The sequence below is a fragment of the Rhincodon typus genome, chromosome 5, assembly GCF_021869965.1.
Source record: "Rhincodon typus isolate 14 chromosome 5, sRhiTyp1.1, whole genome shotgun sequence".
Classification (NCBI taxonomy): domain Eukaryota; kingdom Metazoa; phylum Chordata; class Chondrichthyes; order Orectolobiformes; family Rhincodontidae; genus Rhincodon; species Rhincodon typus.
In genome coordinates, this window is record NC_063336.1 from 75,053,753 (window position 1) to 75,071,011 (window position 17,259).

The 17,259-nt window shown below is 41.6% G+C and overlaps 1 protein-coding gene across 1 annotated transcript in view; it reads left to right on the forward strand.

The window, feature by feature from the left end:
* Nucleotides 1-12,321, forward strand: part of LOC109914978 (collagen alpha-1(IX) chain-like) — a 137,475-nt gene extending 125,154 nt beyond the window's left edge. The window contains exons 30-32 of the mRNA XM_048597344.1: nt 9,729-9,917; nt 10,464-10,541; nt 11,395-12,321. Coding sequence (XP_048453301.1) covers nt 9,729-9,917; nt 10,464-10,541; nt 11,395-11,579 — 452 coding nt within the window. The 3' untranslated portion in view covers nt 11,580-12,321. The remainder of the gene's footprint in view (nt 1-9,728; nt 9,918-10,463; nt 10,542-11,394) is intronic.
* The last annotated feature ends 4,938 nt before the right edge of the window (nt 12,322-17,259 follow it).

Here is a 17,259-nt window from a genome sequence, read left to right on the forward strand (position 1 = left end):
TTTCTTAGAGAACTTGACAAGGTAGATATGGAAAAGTTGTTGCCCCTGTGGACAAGTCTAGGGCCAGAAAGCATAATCTCAGAATAGATTAGGGTGAGATCAGTATTCTGTGCAAAACAGAATAAATTTTGAACAGATCTAGCAACTCAAGGCTGGGCATCTATGTGGCACTGTAGGCCATAAGTAGTAACACAATCTGCCAACTCATCGCCAGGCATAGTCCCACACTCGAGCATTATCATCAAGCTAGGGGATCAACTTTGGATCTCAGTGGAGAATGCAGGAAGAGTACCAGGAGCAGTACCAGACATACAAAAAATAAGGCGTCAACCTGGTGAAGCTACAAAACAGAACTACCCATGTACTTAACAGGGAAAACAGCAAGTAATAGACAGAGCTAAGCGATTCCACATCCAGCAGATCAGTTCTAAGCTAAGCTCTGCAGTCCTGCCACATGGTGCTGGGCAATTAAACAACTCACTGGAGGTGGAGCCCAGATATTCAGATCTACAAGAGTGCAAAAGATAAGGCTGAAACATTCACAGCATCTTCAGCCAGAAATGGGTGATCCAATCTCAGCTTCCACCAGAGTTCCCCAGCATTACAGGTTCCAGGGTGGAGCTGGAGGAACACCACAGGTCAGACAGCATCAGAGGAGCAGGAAAGTCGAGATTTCAGGTTTACACCCTTCATCAGGATGAGTCCAGCATCTGCAGTTCTTGCTATTTCACAGATTCCAGTCCATAGTCAATTCAGGAGCATTAAACTTTGAGTCCGATATATGACATTTCTTTAGAATTGAAGAGTCATTTCAGACTCAAAATGTTTAGCTGCTTTATCAATGACCTTTCCTCCATCAGAGCTAGGGATGTTCACTGATGACTGCACAATGTTCAGTACCATTTGCGTTTCCTCAGATAGTGAAGCAGTCCATGTCCAAATTCAGCAAGATCTAGACAATTTCCAGGTTTGCGTTCTCAAGCAACAAGTAACATTTGCACCACAAGTATCAGAAAATTACCATCTTCAATAAAAGACAATTTAACCACTGCCACTTGATGTTCAATATCATTGCCATTACTAAATCCACCACTATCAATATCCTGGGGGTTACTATTGACCAGAAACTGAACTGGACTAGCCGTACAAATAATGTGGCTACAAGAACAGGTCAGAAGCTAAGAATCCTGCAATGAGTAACACACCTCCTGATTCCTCAAAGTATATTGGTAGTACAGTGGTTAGCACTGCTGCCTCATAGCTCCAGGGACCCAGGTTCAATTCCAGCCTTGGGTGACTGTGTGGAATTTGCGCATTCTCACCGGGGGCTCTGATCTCCGCCCCAGACTAAAGAGGTGCAGGTTAGGTGGGTTGGTCATGCTAAATTGCCCTGTAGTGTCCAAAGAAGGGCAGGCTTGTTGGATTAGATATTGTTAATGCATGGTGATGGGAATAGAGTGTGGGGTTGGGTCTGAGTCTGGGTGGGATGCTGTTTGGAGGGTTGTCGCAGACTTAATGGGCTGAATAGCCTCTCTCTGCACTGTAAGGATTCAATGTTTCTATATCCACCATCCCTAAGGTATGGAATACTCCCCACTGGCCAGGATGGGTATAGCTCCAATAACATTCAAGAAGCTTGACACCATCCAGGATAAAGCAGTACTCGTGATTGGCACCACATCCATAACATTCACTCCCTCCACCCTGATGCTCAGTAGCATCTACAAGATGTACTGCAGAAATTCACCAAGTCTCCTTTGAAAGCTGTTTGCGAACCCACAACCAGTTCCATCTAGAAGGACGAGGGCAGCAGATGCATGTTCCCCTTGAAGACACTCACCATTCTGATTTGGAAATATATCGCCATTCCTTCATTGTCAATGGGATGAAATCCTGGAATTCCCTCTCTAACAGTATTTTGGATGTACCTACACCAAATAGACTGCAGTGGTTCAAGAATGCAGCTCACCACCACTTTCTCAAGGGCAATGAATGTTGGCCCAGCTAGCAATACCCACATCCCAATTAAGAAAGGAGTAGACAAAAATTTTGTAGATGTAGCATAATATGTATTTAACAAGAACTTGTCAATAGAAAAGGTGTATACTATTCAAATGGAGAGAGATCCCAGAACTCTGGGGTACATGGAATCTGGGAGCCCTGATGTATGAATCACAAACTGTTAGTATGTAGGTACAACAAGTGATTAGGCGATATATTATCCCTTTGCAGACTTCCTCTTATGTCCTCTTTACAATCTTCCTACTTGTTGTCATCAGCAAGGTTACCAACGATACCTTCAGTTCGTTCATTGAAATTGAGATAAATTATAAATAGTTGAGGCCCTAGCACTAATTCCTTCATTTATCACATTGTTTGTTACTTCCTCAAAGATTTCCAATAAATTATTCAAATGTTGGCTATCATACCTATTACAGAAATACAGCAGAGGAAGCGACAGGATTGGTAGTACAATGTTCCAGAATACGGATGCTATAGGAAGGATAGACGAGGCAAGGCCAATTTTGATCGTATTAGACAGGAAATTTCAAAAGTTGATTGGGAGAGGCTTTTTGCAAGTAAAGGAATGTCTGGCAAGTGGGAGGCTTTCAAAAGCGAGACAATGAGAGTGCAGAGTCAGCATGTTCTTATTAGTGTGGAGAGCAAGGCTAGCAGGAGTAGTGAACACTGGGTGACGAGAGATATTGAGGCTCTGGTCAAGGAAAAGAACGAGGCATACATTGAGTGTGGATAGCTGGGATCAAGTGAATTCCTTCAGGTGTATAGTGAGTGTAGGAATACACTTAAGAGGGAAATTAGGAGTGCAAAATGGGGACATGAGACAGCTTTAGCAGATAAAGGAGAATCCAAAGAGATTCTACAGGTATATTAAGGACAAAAGGGTAACTTGGCAAGAATAGAGTCCCTTAAAGATCAATGAGAATCTCTATGTGTGGAGCCATAGGAGATGGATGAGATCCTAAATGAATATTTTTCATCCGTATTTACCATAGAGAAAGACATGGAAGCTAGGGAACTCTGGGAAATAAATAATGATGTCTTGAAAGGAGTCCACATTACAGCAGAGGAGGTGCTGGAGGTCTTAAAATGCATAAAGGTAGATAAATCCCCAGGACTGGATCAAGTATATCCTAGGTAGATAAATCTCCAGGACCTGATTAAGTGTAACCCAGGATACTGTGGGAAGCTAGGGAAGAAAGTGTAGGGCCCCTAGCAGAGGTATTTGTATCTTCGACAGCCACAAGTGAGGTGCCAGAAGACTGGAAGGTGGAACCACAGACCTGTGAGCCAAAGTCAGTGATGGGCAAGTTGTTGGAGGGGATTCTGAGAAACAGGATCTGCATGCATTTGGAAAGGGGCAAGGACTGGTTAGGAATAGTCAGCATGGCTTTCTGCGTGGGAAATCATGTCTCACAAATTTGATTGAGTTTTTTGAAGAAATGATCAAGAAGATATATGAAGACTGAGTGGTGGACATTGTCTACATGGACTTTAACAAGGTGTTCAACATGGTACTGCATAGTAGACTGGTTAGTAAGGTTTGATCACATGGGATCCAGGAAGGGCTAGCCACTTGGATACAAACTTGGCTTGATGGTAGAAGATGGAGGATGGTGGTGGAGGGTTGTTATTCAGACTGGAGGCCTGTGACCAGTGGTGTGCCACAAGGATCAGTGCTGAGTCCACTATTGTTTGTCACTTTAATATAAACGATTTGCATGAGAATATAAGACACATCGTTAGCACATTCATGGATGATACCAAAATTGATGGTATAGCGGACAGTGAAGAATGTTATCTAAGAGTACAATGGGATGTCGATCAATTTGGCCAGTGTTCTGAGGAAAGCCAGATGGATTTTAATGTAAATAAATGTGACGTGTTGCATTTTGGTAAGAAAACTAGGGGAGGACTTACACAGGTAACGGTAGGGCCCTGGAGAGTGTTGCCAAACAGAGAGACCTAGGGGTGCAGATACATAGTTCCTTGAAAGTGGCATTACAGATGGACAGGGTGGTGAAGAAGGCATTTTCGTGTTTGCCTTTATCAGTCAGAGCGTTGAGTACAGGAGTTGGGGTTTCATGTTATGACTGTACAAGACATCAGTGAGGCCACATTTGGAGTATTGTGTACAAAACCGGAAAGGGTGCCAAAAAAAGATTTACAAGGATGTTACTGAGACTAGAAGGTTTGAGTTATAAGGAGAGGCTGGGACTTTTCCTGGAGCGTAAGAGCCTGAGGTGTGACCTTAGAGGTTTATAAAATCATGAGGGGCATAGATAAGTGATAGACAAGTTGGGCTGAAGTGCCTACCTCTACTTCCCAGTTCACTTTAGCCAGTTCAAGTTCATAATTGTGCTAATTTAAGTTAAAAACTTGTCTTAGACCTACCCTTTTGACCCACAAACTGAATGAAAAATTCAGTCATGTTATCAGAAACAAAAACTGAAATTGTTGGAAAGGCTCAGCAGGTCTGGCAGCATCTGTTCAGTGGGTTCGGTGACTCTTCCTCAGAAGTCAGTTCTGAGGTAGGGCCACTGAATTCGAAACGTTAACTCTGATTTCTCTCGATGGATGCTAACAGCCCTGCTGAACCTTTCCAGCAATTTTATTTTGTTTCTGATTTCCAACATCTGAAATTCTTTCAGTTTTTATTGAGTCATTTTATGATTACTGTTACCATGGGGTGCCTTTATTATGAGGCCATTGATCAATCCTGTTTTGCGTACTGAAAGGTTATAAATATGTGATCAGTGATCAGATAATCTGTCCTGGTAGTATTGGTTGCAATAAATTTATAGCACAGAAGTCATAGAGTCTTAGTATCTCTCAGTCATAGAATCATGGAGTCCTACAGTACGGAGACAGGCCCTTTGGCATAAATGGGTCCATACCGACCAAAATGTCCATCCACGTTAACCCTATTTCCCTGCACTTGCCCCATATCCTTCTAAACCTTTCCTACCCATGTATTTGTCCAAATGCCTTTTAAATGTTGTTAATGTACCCTCCTCAACCACATCTGGTGGCAGCTCATTCCATATGCGTACCACCCTCTGTGTAAAAAAGTTGCCCCTCAGATTCCCATTTATTCTTTCCCCTCTTACCTTAAACTGATGCCCTCTAGTCCTTGATTCCCCAACCCTGGGAAAAAGACTGAGTGCATTCACCCTATCCATGCCTCTCAGGATCTTATACATTTCTATAAGATCTCTCCTCAGTCTCCTATGCTCTAAAGAAAAATGCCCTAGCTTGCCCAACCTCTCCCTATAACTCAGCCGGTCTGGCAGCATCTGTGAAGGAAAAAACAGAGTTAATGTTTCGGGTCTGGTGACCCTTCCTCAGAACGGATGGGCAAGAAGAAAGATTGGAATGGAAATCCTGTTGGAGATAGGAGCAGAACTTTTTCAAGGTGGGCATGCCTGGAAGAGAATCCCTATAGCTCCCTATAACTCAGTCCCTTGAGTCCTGGCAACGTACTTGTAAATTTCTTCTGCACTCTTTGCCATTTAATAATATCCTTCCTATAGCAAGGTGACCAAAACTGAACCCCCAAGTGTGGCCTCACCAACAACACTCCCAAGTGTGGCCTCACCAACGTCCTGTGCAACTGTAACATAACTTCCCTACTTCTGTATGTAATGTCCTGGCTGATGAAGGCCAGTGTGCGAAATACCTCCTTCACCGCCCTTTCTACCTTTCAGAGAACCATGTACCTGCACTCCAAGGTTCCTCTGTTCTACTACACTCCTTAAGGCCCTACCAATCACCATGAAACTCATACCTTGATTTGACTTTCCAAAACGCAACACCTCACACTTATCTATATTAAACTGAATTTGCCATTTCTCAGCCCACTTCCCCAGCTGATCAAGATCCTGCTGCAATTTCTGGCAACCTACCTCACTGTCCATGATACCGCCTATTTTAGTATCATTTGCAAACTTACTAATCATGCCTTGTACATTCTCATCCAAATCATTGATATAGATATAAAACAGCAACGGGCCCAGTACCAACCCATTAGGCACACCACTCGTAACAGCCCCCAGTCCGTCAAGCATCCTTCCACTATCACAATTCTGAGGAAGGGTCACCGGACTCGAAACATTAACTGTGATTTTTTCTTTACAGTTACAGTGCCACATTAACATATCCTTCTGCAGCCTCTCCATTTTCTGAATATTCTTTTTATTGCCATGGATAAAGTTTGATAGGAATTTAATGCAAACTTGTTAGTTTTTGAATTCTGTCTCTCTGGAACTGTATTATAGGTAAATGGGAGCATAGGAAATAGGGACAGAGTAGACCTTCGACACCTCCAGCCTGCTCCACCATTTAAACAGATCATGGCTGATCTTCTGGAACAGTGTCATTTTTCCTCACTATTCTCATAATCTCTGATGGCTTTGAATTTTTGAGAGGGGTGGGACGGTGGCTCAGTGGTTAGCATTGCTGCCTTACAGTGCCAGGGACCCGGGTTTGGTTTCACCCTTGGGCGACTGTGTGGAGTTTGCACTTTCAACCCATGTCTGCATGGGTTTCCTCCCACAGGTGCAGGTTAAGTTGATTGGCCATTCTAAATTGCCCCATAGGTGGGTTAGCGATGGAAAATGCAAGGTTACAGGGAGACATCTGGATAGGATGCTCTTCAGAGGGTTGGTGTGAACTTGATGAGCTGAATGGCCTGTTTCCACACAGCAGGGATTCTAAAAAGTCTGTTGAACCACAGTGGATCATTTGCAATTTTTGCAATCTTATTAACTCACATTGTTACTTTTACCGATTTGTGTAGGTGTAGTCCCAGATCATTCCATTTTTGATACTCCATTTTGAATTTGCTTTTCAAGAAGTATGAGGCTTCCACATTCTCTGAAGCAGAAAGCACCACCTCACAAAGTTCATTTGCCAATGTATACACCCATTCCTTATACTTATTAATGTCTTCCTTTAATTTGCTGCAGTCCTCCTAAACATTGAAATCCCCCATTATGGTGTTATCCACAGATTCAGAAATTAAACTTGTGATTCTCAAATCTATATTACTTGTACAATTTTATGTGAAAATACACAATAGCTAACCTAATTCCTCATGGTTTAATCATCGAATCATACAATATGGAAGAGGACCTTCAGCCCATCATGTCTGTACTGCCAAAAATAAACTTCTATCTATACTATTCCCACTTTTCCACACGAGGCCCATAGTTTTGAATGTTATAACACTTCAAGTGAATTTTCCTGCCTCAAATACCAGGCAGTGTTCCAGACCCCCAGCACCCTCTTGGTGAAAACCCTTTTCCTCAAATCCCACTAAACCTCCTGACTTTCTTTTTAAAATTATGCTTCCTTGTTATTGACCCTTAAACTAAGGGGTACAGCTGCTTTCTATTCACCATGTCCATGCTCCTCATAGTCTTATGCATCTCTATTGGGTTCCGCCTCAACCTACTCTGTTCCAAAGAAAACAACCTATCTACCCTCTCTTCATAGCTAAAATGCTCCATACCACTCAACATGCTGGTGAATCTCCTCTACGGCCACTCCACTGTTCAATAGCATCGTTCTTATTGCACACAATACTGGAGCTGTGGCCTAACCAAAGTTCTGTACAGCTCTAAGATGACCTCCCTGCTCTTACAATCTGTGCCACAACTGATTAAGGATAGCATCCTATATACCTTCTTGATCCCCTGTTAACCTGTCCTGCTGCCTTCAGGGATCTCTGATATGCACCCCAAAATCCCTTTGTTCCTCTGAGCTTCCTCGTGTCTTGCCATTCATTGAGTATTCCCTTTTCTTGTGACTTCTTCCAAAGTGAATCACCTCACATTTATCTGTTAAGTTCCATATGTCATTGATCTGTCCATCTGATCAATCCGTTTATATCCTCATGTAGCCCCAAAACCTTTCTTCTCACTGTCAACCACCCAGCTAATCTCAGTGTCATCAGCAAACTTACTTATCGTTCCTCCCACATTCATTTACATCATTTATGAAGATCACAAACAATAAGAAACCCAACACTGATTCCTATGGTGTGCTGAAGCAGATTAAACTCTAGTCACACATGCAGCCTTCTATCACCACTCTCTTTCTCCTATCAGTAAACCAATTTTGGATCAATAAGAAGAATTAAAGGCATGTCATATTTTTGGCACATAACTTTGCAGAGTTATCCTGGATCCTATCCCGTTCTTTATCAGTTTCACATGTGGGACCTTGTTAAAGGCCTTGCTGAAATCCATACGAACTACATCAACTGCCCTACCACCATCCATCTCCTTAAAATTCCACCAGATTTGTTAGGCATGACTTCCTTTTGACAAAGCCGTGCTGATTATCTTCCATATAATTAGATTGCTAATATCAGAAATGAGAAATAAATAAAAACATAACACAAAGAAAATACCTCCGTGAAATTTTTACATAATTAACTTATTTGCTGAAAGGAGAAACAGTTTTTTGCCAAAGTTTTCCATCTTTCAATTATGAGTGATGTGGAGGTGCTGGACTAGGGTGGACAAAGTCAGAAGTCATAAGACAATAGGTTATAGTCCAACAAATTTATTTGGAATCAGACAAGCTTTTAGAGCGCAGCCCTGTCGTCAGCTGCACCTGACAAAGGGACTGTGCTTCAAAAGCTTGTCTGATTCCAAATAAACCTGTTGGAGTATAACCTGGTGTCATGTGACTTCTTTCACTTATCAGGACAAACACAAGAATGCCAAATTGGTATTTTCCACTCACAGGAGTCTACTATCATAACCAAAAGATGTTCTGCCTGCCATACAATTAATCAGCATTGTCTATGAATTCAGCGCCATTGCTATGCCAGTTACGTCTGAATGATTGACTGATCAAATCACCAAAATGTTCTTTAATTATTGCTCCATGTTGTTCATAACAGTAGTTTGCACTTGCAAAACCCAAAACAAACTCTTTCATGTTTGATGTGATTATGCAGTTGGGCAGTGTTTGCTAAAGACTTTTGTGTGTGTTAATAGCTATAGTGACAACCAATTCTCTGTAAACAAAAAGAATATGTTCAAACATTGAACCTTTTTTTGAATTAACAAGGATCTTGATGATCCTCAGTTCCCTGTTTCTTGCTCCTCGATCAACCACAGTCAACTTGAGCACTGTTTTCTCCTGTACCATAGCTTGTTGCTATTGTTTGAAATTTGGCATTCTTGCATTTGTTCTGGAGTGTAAGATGGAAATCTTTGACAGCATGTTTCTCTTTACAGCTAACTAAATACCGTTATTCTGCTATCATAATGTTTTGTTACCAGAAAAGAATCCCTATATTGAAAACTAAGATCTGAATGCATTGAGATTTTGAAATTGAATACAGAAAAAAATTAGATATACTAATTCCAGCATAAGGTATAACTTAGCACTTGGTGAGTAGTTAAAATGGATACCAGTGTTATGTTCAAAGAATATTAGATAGAAATGAGGGAATGAGATTAGAAGAATATACTGATACGATTAGATGAAAAGGGATGAGAGGAGGCTCATTGGACCATGAACATGGACTAATTGGGCTGACTGGTCTGTTTCTGTGCTGTATATTCTATGTAATACAATGGTGTTATGCTAAGAAATTATGTGCCAAAAATATGATATACCTTTAATTCTTCTTATCGGTATTGTGTACTTTGTTGATTTTGGGCAACTTACAAATTTGTATTCTCCTTTAGAACACTTGGCTCATTTGGCTGCCAGCCTTAGGAGACCTGAAACTGGTATCATGGGTTTGCCAGGACGTCCTGGACCCCCAGGGCCCCCAGGACCAGCTGGAGAAAATGGCTTCCCTGGACAACCAGGGCCTCGTGGTCTTACTGGCCTCAAAGGTCCAGCTGGTATAATTGGTTATAAAGGACAAAAAGGTAAGATTGAACAAAACAGCACGGTAATCAGACATGTTTCTGCAAGATTGACATATTACAGTGTTGTTTTTTATTCAAACATATCAACAATAGAAGATTTTGGATTGGCAAAGAACTTTTTAGAATAAGCGCTATAGCTTAGAGTAGTTGGTGTAATACTGATGTCTCCAAGAACATCCTAATGTATGTCATCTTGAAATAATTGCCAAGCTCTGTTCTTCCACTTTCTTTGAACTATACCTATCTTTCTAACTTCCCTTCATCACATAATCTACAAGTTTTGAAAACCTAATCATAGTGTCATTAAGCTGCAGTCACTTCTTTACCTTGTTCTACATTGTAATTCTTTTTCAACTCCAACTAGTTCTGTCAAATTACAGAAAGCAAATGAAGATTATTACTGCTACCTGGTAGTAGCACGGTATACCCACTCTAAGATTGAAAACATATTTTAAGCTTGTTCTGTTTTTAAACTTGTATGTTTTGTCTGTAATGACAGTTTCCTCACTAGGTCCATATTCTTATCCAACATGAATTTCTATGCAGGTGAACAAGGAGAAAAAGGTGATAGAGGATTTCCTGGAAGAGGACCCAGGGGGTTGCCAGGACAACAAGGTCAACCAGGTATGGGAAAACAATTCTAGCATCTCAAGTGGCTTCACTTTATTACTTTCTTTTTGGGGTTATAAAGATTTGAAGACAGTTTTTCTCTGTGATTGTCTTTTGTGTTCTTCATAGACAAGTAAGAAAGTTGAGACCATTTTTTAAAGATACCATGACTAGGTCATTCCCTTTTTATGGGATCCACCTTGTGCAGTCATATCAAAATGTCCAGTGTTGTCAGTTTAGTATAATGGGGAAGGATCACAGATTATCATCACTTTTGAATCTACCTCCTGTCTATTAAAAGAAGCAGGTAAATGTCATCATAACAGTTTGACAAATAGAATAAAGGAATTAATTTTACAATTTCATTTGCTCTACATGGATCATTCTGTATAATATAAATCCATTTTTTAAATTTACTGATGGGACATCGGCTTCACTCTATGGAGCAGAATTTATTTCTCATCTGTAATTGCCCTTGAGAATTAAGAGTTCTGAAGAAGTCATACCGGACTCGAAATGTTAACTCTGTATTTCGCTAGACAAATGCTGCCAGACCTGATGAGGTTCTGCAGCATTCTCTGTGTTTGTTTCCAAAATTTGTCAGTCTTTGTTTAGAAAACTTCAGTTGTCCCCCAGCATCTACAATAGCATGACGGAATGAAGATCTGCACGACCCATCACATGATAAAAGTGCTCCTGCAGAATGGATGAGCTCTAGGTTTAAGGTCCTTGATCTTGATTTCCCATTAGAGGAAATAGTGAAGGAGCATTTAAGAAGTAAACCAATCAGGATGGAATGCCAAAGGTTAGCAATCTGTTGGTACTCTGCATGCAGTATTGATCATCTCATTGCTTTCCGGTGTTACAGGGGAGCCTGGGAAAAATAGCTTTGGTAGAGACGGTCGTGATGGTTCTAGGGGCTTACCTGGAAAGAGTGGTCAGCCTGGTATCCCTGGTCCACCTGGTCGTGCAGGGATTCCTGGATATTGTGAAGCCTCCGCCTGCACACAAGCTTTACGGGCGCCACCTCCAGAAAACATGAAAGGACCATGAACTACTAGGAGAGTCCGGGGGCTGTTAGGATGTGGAGCAGGTTGCAGAGAAGAGGAGGTAACCCAAAAAACCCCACGTTGGCCTTAATCTGAAATGTGGAATTCAATATTTTAATATTTTAACACTCTTTTATCATGACAAGGAAATGGTACTTGATGACCTAATTTCAGCAGATGGTACTCAATGGTGATATGATAATTCTCAATTGGAATTGCAGAGAGATTAAGAGATACCCACAAAGAAAACATGCTTGTGATGTTACACAATAAGTAATTACCTCAGAAATTATATCTTCCTTTTGATGTTGTGAATTAGAAAAAACACAATTTAAGAGATCGATTGACTTGTTTCTGCTGGTTTTTCTGGGTGTATGTACTATATTGTATACTAAACCTTTTAACAGGAAACCCCTGAAGATTTTAATTTGTACAGAAGTGATTGTCAGTGACCGTTCATGTTGAAACATACCACATTGAATACCTTGTGTACTGTAAATCCCTGTAAATATCTGATTCTTCAAAAAAATCAAGTAAAAGCATGATCTTGTCTTGGTGAATGAGTTAAGACATATGGACATTCATCTCAACAACTTTGGTCTTGTATTTAAGAAAAATAGGGATTATTAACTTGTGCTCTCAAGTTTATGTCATCTGGGGTTATGTGGCCTTTAGGTATTCTCAACTATAAAAACTAGAAACAGATATACTTTGTTTAAAAAAAAACGTAATTTATTTTAATAATTGACATGTTTTCATTGTACTGGAAGAATATAATAAATAAAAATGTCATAAATTTGTGCATGTTTTTTCATGAATGGTCAGTTTTTTAAAGTGTTGAATGGTAGTAGCACAATCCAAAAGTTTCTATTCCTGTTCATTTTCAAATTATTTTCTCGACAAGAGATTTGCAGTGTACATGTGTTTGTATTCTTTGTTAAAAAATGGATTAAAAGTATCACACCATTTATTTGCAATAAGTGACTAATTTAACAAGTTCTTTCTTAACGTTTAACTAATTTGAAGATTTTTTCATTCTGATTTGTTACAAAAATGGACATCATACAATACTGCTTGCTTTTGAAAGAAATATTCTTTTTCAGATAATTGGGTGTTCGCACATGGCACACAAATCATTTGAGCGGTGTTGCTATGTCAGGATATAATGATGATTTATGGTGAAATACTCAATGCTGGAGATATGAAATAATAATTCATCAGGACAGGATTGTGAGAATACGAAATGTCAGCATTGCTAAGATGAGAGTATGTAGGCTGTATACCCCAGTGACTGGTGAAATATATCAAAGTGTCTTTGGTCATTTGGGACAGGCAATGTACTGACTTTACTTAACCAACCAATGCTTGCAAAACTCAGAACATAATGTCTGAATTTAGATGTGATTTCACAATTGTATAACACTTGGTAAATAATCCCGACTATACTACAAATTTCGCTTAACAACCAGTTTTAAACTGAACAGTCCAGCTGTCAGTGTAGCTCACTAATGCATGTTAGAGCCCACATTTATCTGCATGCTGTAAACAGAGAAAACAGAAAGAACATGCCCACTCATTACAACTTTATCTCCCAACAGGAGCTTGGGGGACAGCCATTACCTGCAGTTATCCCCATGGCAAGACATTGACTAATCAGTACCCTCTCGTCACAGTATAAATTGTTGTTACCTCTGAGATTTGACGTTCTTACAATTCTGTACTGATGTGTGCATGATGAAAAGGTTTAACAGTATTTCATTTTTTAAACCAATCATCAAGTTCAATGCTGCAGTCCATGTTCAAATGCAACAAGATCTGAACAATATCCAGGCGAGGGCTGACACATGGCATATAACATTTGCACCACACAAATGCAAGGCAACGACCATCTCCAGTTCAAGGTAATCAATGGCCCTTGATATTGAATGTTGTTACCATCACTGAATCACCCACTATCAACATCCTGGGGGTTACCATTGAGCATAAACTCAACTGGATTCGCTACACAAACACAGAGGCTTTAAGAGCTGATCAGAGGCTGGGAATACTGCAGTGAGTAACTCACCTGACTCCCTAAAGCCTGTTCATCATCTACAAGGCACGAATCAGGAGTTTGATTGATCGGTGCAGCTCCAACAACATTCAAGAAGCTTGACAGCATCCAGGACAAAGCAGCCTGCATGATTGGCACTGCATGCATAAGCATCCACCTCTTCCACCACCAACACTTGGTGGCAGCAGTTTGTACTATCTATAAGATGCCCTGCTGAATTTCCTTGAAGATCCTTAGACTGCATCTTTCAAATCTACACCCACTTTCACCTAGAAGGACAAGGACAGCAGATACATGAGAACTCCATGCCCTACAACTTCCCCTCCAAGCCACACACCATACTGACTTAAATATATTGCTGTTCTTCAGTGTTGCTGGGATGAAAATATTGGAATTCCCTGTCTAAGAGCATTGTGGGTCTACTACTGCACATGGACTGTTGTGATTTAAGAAGGCAACTTGCCAACATCTTCTCAAGGGAAATTGGGGTTGGGCAATAAATGCTGGCTGGCCAGCGACATCCACACAGATGAATGAATTCTTACAAATTATCATGCAATAGTGTTCTCTTCCAAAGGTTAAAAGACCTATGAGTTTCAAATACATAGGCATAGTCTTACTGGAGATTAGGATGGCCAACATCTGGTATTGTACTGTAGAGTCTGAATTTCAGTACATCAGGGGCCGTTTGGTATTTCAGCATTGCTTGTGACTGGTACTGCCTCACATCATTCCCCAGTTGGCGCATGTGGGTTCTGCTGAGGCAGGGCCTGTTCAAACTGGATTCAGTGTATAACTATGAAAGCACTCACACTGGATCAAGTAGGTCAGTGTGAAAATACACACTGGATTCAGGTTGTGGATGTGAAAGCGCTCATACTAGATACAGTGGGACAGTATGAAGACACACACACCCTCTGGATTGAGCGAGGGTCAGGGTAAGAGTTAATTCAGGGGATCAGTATGCTGGTGCCAGAATGGATCCAAGGGATCATTGTGTAGATGCTGACACTGGGTCTGAGGGGGTTCAGTGTGCAGCTGCCTATGCTGGATTCATGGTGGGGGAGGGGATCCAGTGTGTAGGTGCTCACAGCTGGGGACACAGGAGAAGGGTTTGACACTGTAGTTACTAATATAAGCGCGCCACAAACAGTAGTTGAGATGAAGTGCGTTGATGTATTTGAGGAGAAACTGAATAAATACATGGCAGTGGAAGGAACATCAAAGGATATGGAGATGGGGCTCAATGAAGGAAGGCATGAAGTGGCTCATATTGACAGTGGCACATACCCATTTGGCAGAATTGCCTGTGTCTGAGTTTGAAAATGAGCCATTCTCTAAACCAATGGAGAATGGATTCCAATGGACATGTGAGTGACAAAGCCAAACAGAGTGAATCATGCTCCTCAGAAAAAAGAACTGATATCACCCACTCCTTATATGGAAACAAACATAAACTCACTTTGCATGCCACAAGAGCACTTACAAACTGGCCCGATTTCCTGGTACAAGCATAAGGAGGGGCATTTTTTTGCAGATTGACATACAACTGCATTCCTCTTTAGTTTCTCCAGCAGTGGGTATCTGAGCAATATTCAATTCCCTCTGAAGATCCTTTCAAACAAAAGCCTCCAGTTCCCTCATTGATATGATTCAAAGAATGATTCTCTGGCAACATATATGATACAGTGCAAAATATCAGGATTCAATTAAGGCCTCGGTTCCCTGTGATGTGCATCATCTTCAGTGGGTTTTATCTCTGAAGCATCCTTTAGTGTTTTGGAATAGCTGTCTGACTACAGTCTATGAAACCCTAAAATGTATTTTTCCAGCAGTCATAGATAGTCATTCCAATGTGTACTGCAGAAAATGTATTTTGACTCAGAATCACAGAATTATTGTAGAGTCATAGTCATACAGTACAAAAACAGACCCTTAGGTCCAATTTGGCCTTGTGGACCAAGTTACCCAAACTAAACTAGTCCCACTTGCCTGTGTTTGGCCCATATCCCTCTAAACCTGTCCTATTAATGTACCTGCCCAAATATCTTTTTGACGTGTAACTGTACCTTCATCTATCACTTCCTCTGGCAGTTCATTCCAAATTTGAACTACCCTCTGTGTGAAAAAATTGCTGTCAGGTTCCTTTTTAAATCTTTCTCTTCTCACCTTAAAAATACATCCTCTAGTTTTGAAGTCCTCTACCTCAGGGAAAAGACCTATTCACCTTATCTATCCCCCCTCATTATTTGGTAAACCTCTATAAGGTCACCCCTCAACCTCCTACGCTCCAGCAAAAAAAATGTCCCAGCCAGCACAGAAGGAGGTCCATTCGGCTTGTCGTACCTGCACAGGTTCTTATTATCCAGTGTTCTGCCATTTCCTGCACGTCATTACTATCCAAATAATCATTAAATATCCTTTTGAATGCCTCAATTGAACCTGCCTCCACCATATTTCCAGGCAGTGCGTTCCATTTCTTAACTAGTTGCTATGTGAAAAAGTTTTTCTCACATCACCCTTGGTTCATTTGCACATCGTTTTAATTCTATACTCACGTCCTTCCTTTTACGAGTGGGAACATGTTTAGTTTATTCAGTCTGCCCGTGATTTTGAAAATCTCTATCAAATCTCCTGTCAGCATTTTTTTCTGTGAGGAGAACAGTCCCAACATTTTCAATCTATCCCCTCAAACCTCAAACCGCGAGGAGCTCGAACAGTTCATCCACTTCACCAACACCTTCCACCCCAACCTTAAGTTCACCTGGACCATCTCTGATATCTCTCTCTCCTTCCTGGACCTCTGTTTTCATCTCTGGCAACCACCTGGAAACTGATATCCATTTCAAGCCCATTGACTCCCACAGCTACCTAGAATACACCTCCTCCCACCCACTTTCCTGCAAAAATGCCATCCCCTATTCCCAATTCCTTCGCCTCCGCTGCATCTGCTCCCAGGATGAGGCATTCCACTCCCGTATATCTCCGATGTCCTCGTTTTTTAAGGACTGCAACATCCTCCCCGTCAGTGGTCGAGAATGCCCTTGACCATGTCTCCCGCATTTCCCACAACTCATCCCTCACACCCCCTCCCCGCAATAACAACCGAAACAGCATCCCCCTCGTCCTCACGTACCACCCCACCAACCTCCGGATCCAACGCATCATCCTCCGACACTTCCGCCATCTGCAATCCAACCCCACCTCCAAAGACATTTTTCCCTCCCCACCCTTGTCTGCCTTCCGGAGGGACCACTCTCTCTGGGACTCCCTTGTCCGCTCCACACTCCCCTCCAGCCCCACCACACCTGGCACTTTTCCCTGCATCCACAGGAAGTACTACACCTGCCCTTACACCTCCCCCCTCACCCCCATCCCAGGCCCAAAGAAGACTTTCCACATCAAGCAGATGTTCAGCTGCACATCCTCTACATCAGGGAAACCAAGCGGAGGCTTGGGGACCGCTTTGCAGAACACCTACGCTCGGTTCGCACTAAACAACTGCACCTCCCAGTTGCGAACCATTTCAACTCCCCCTCCCATTCCTCAGACGACATGTCCATCCTGGGCCTCCTGCAGTGCCACAACGATGCCACCTGAAGGTTGCAGGAACAGCACCTCATATTCCACT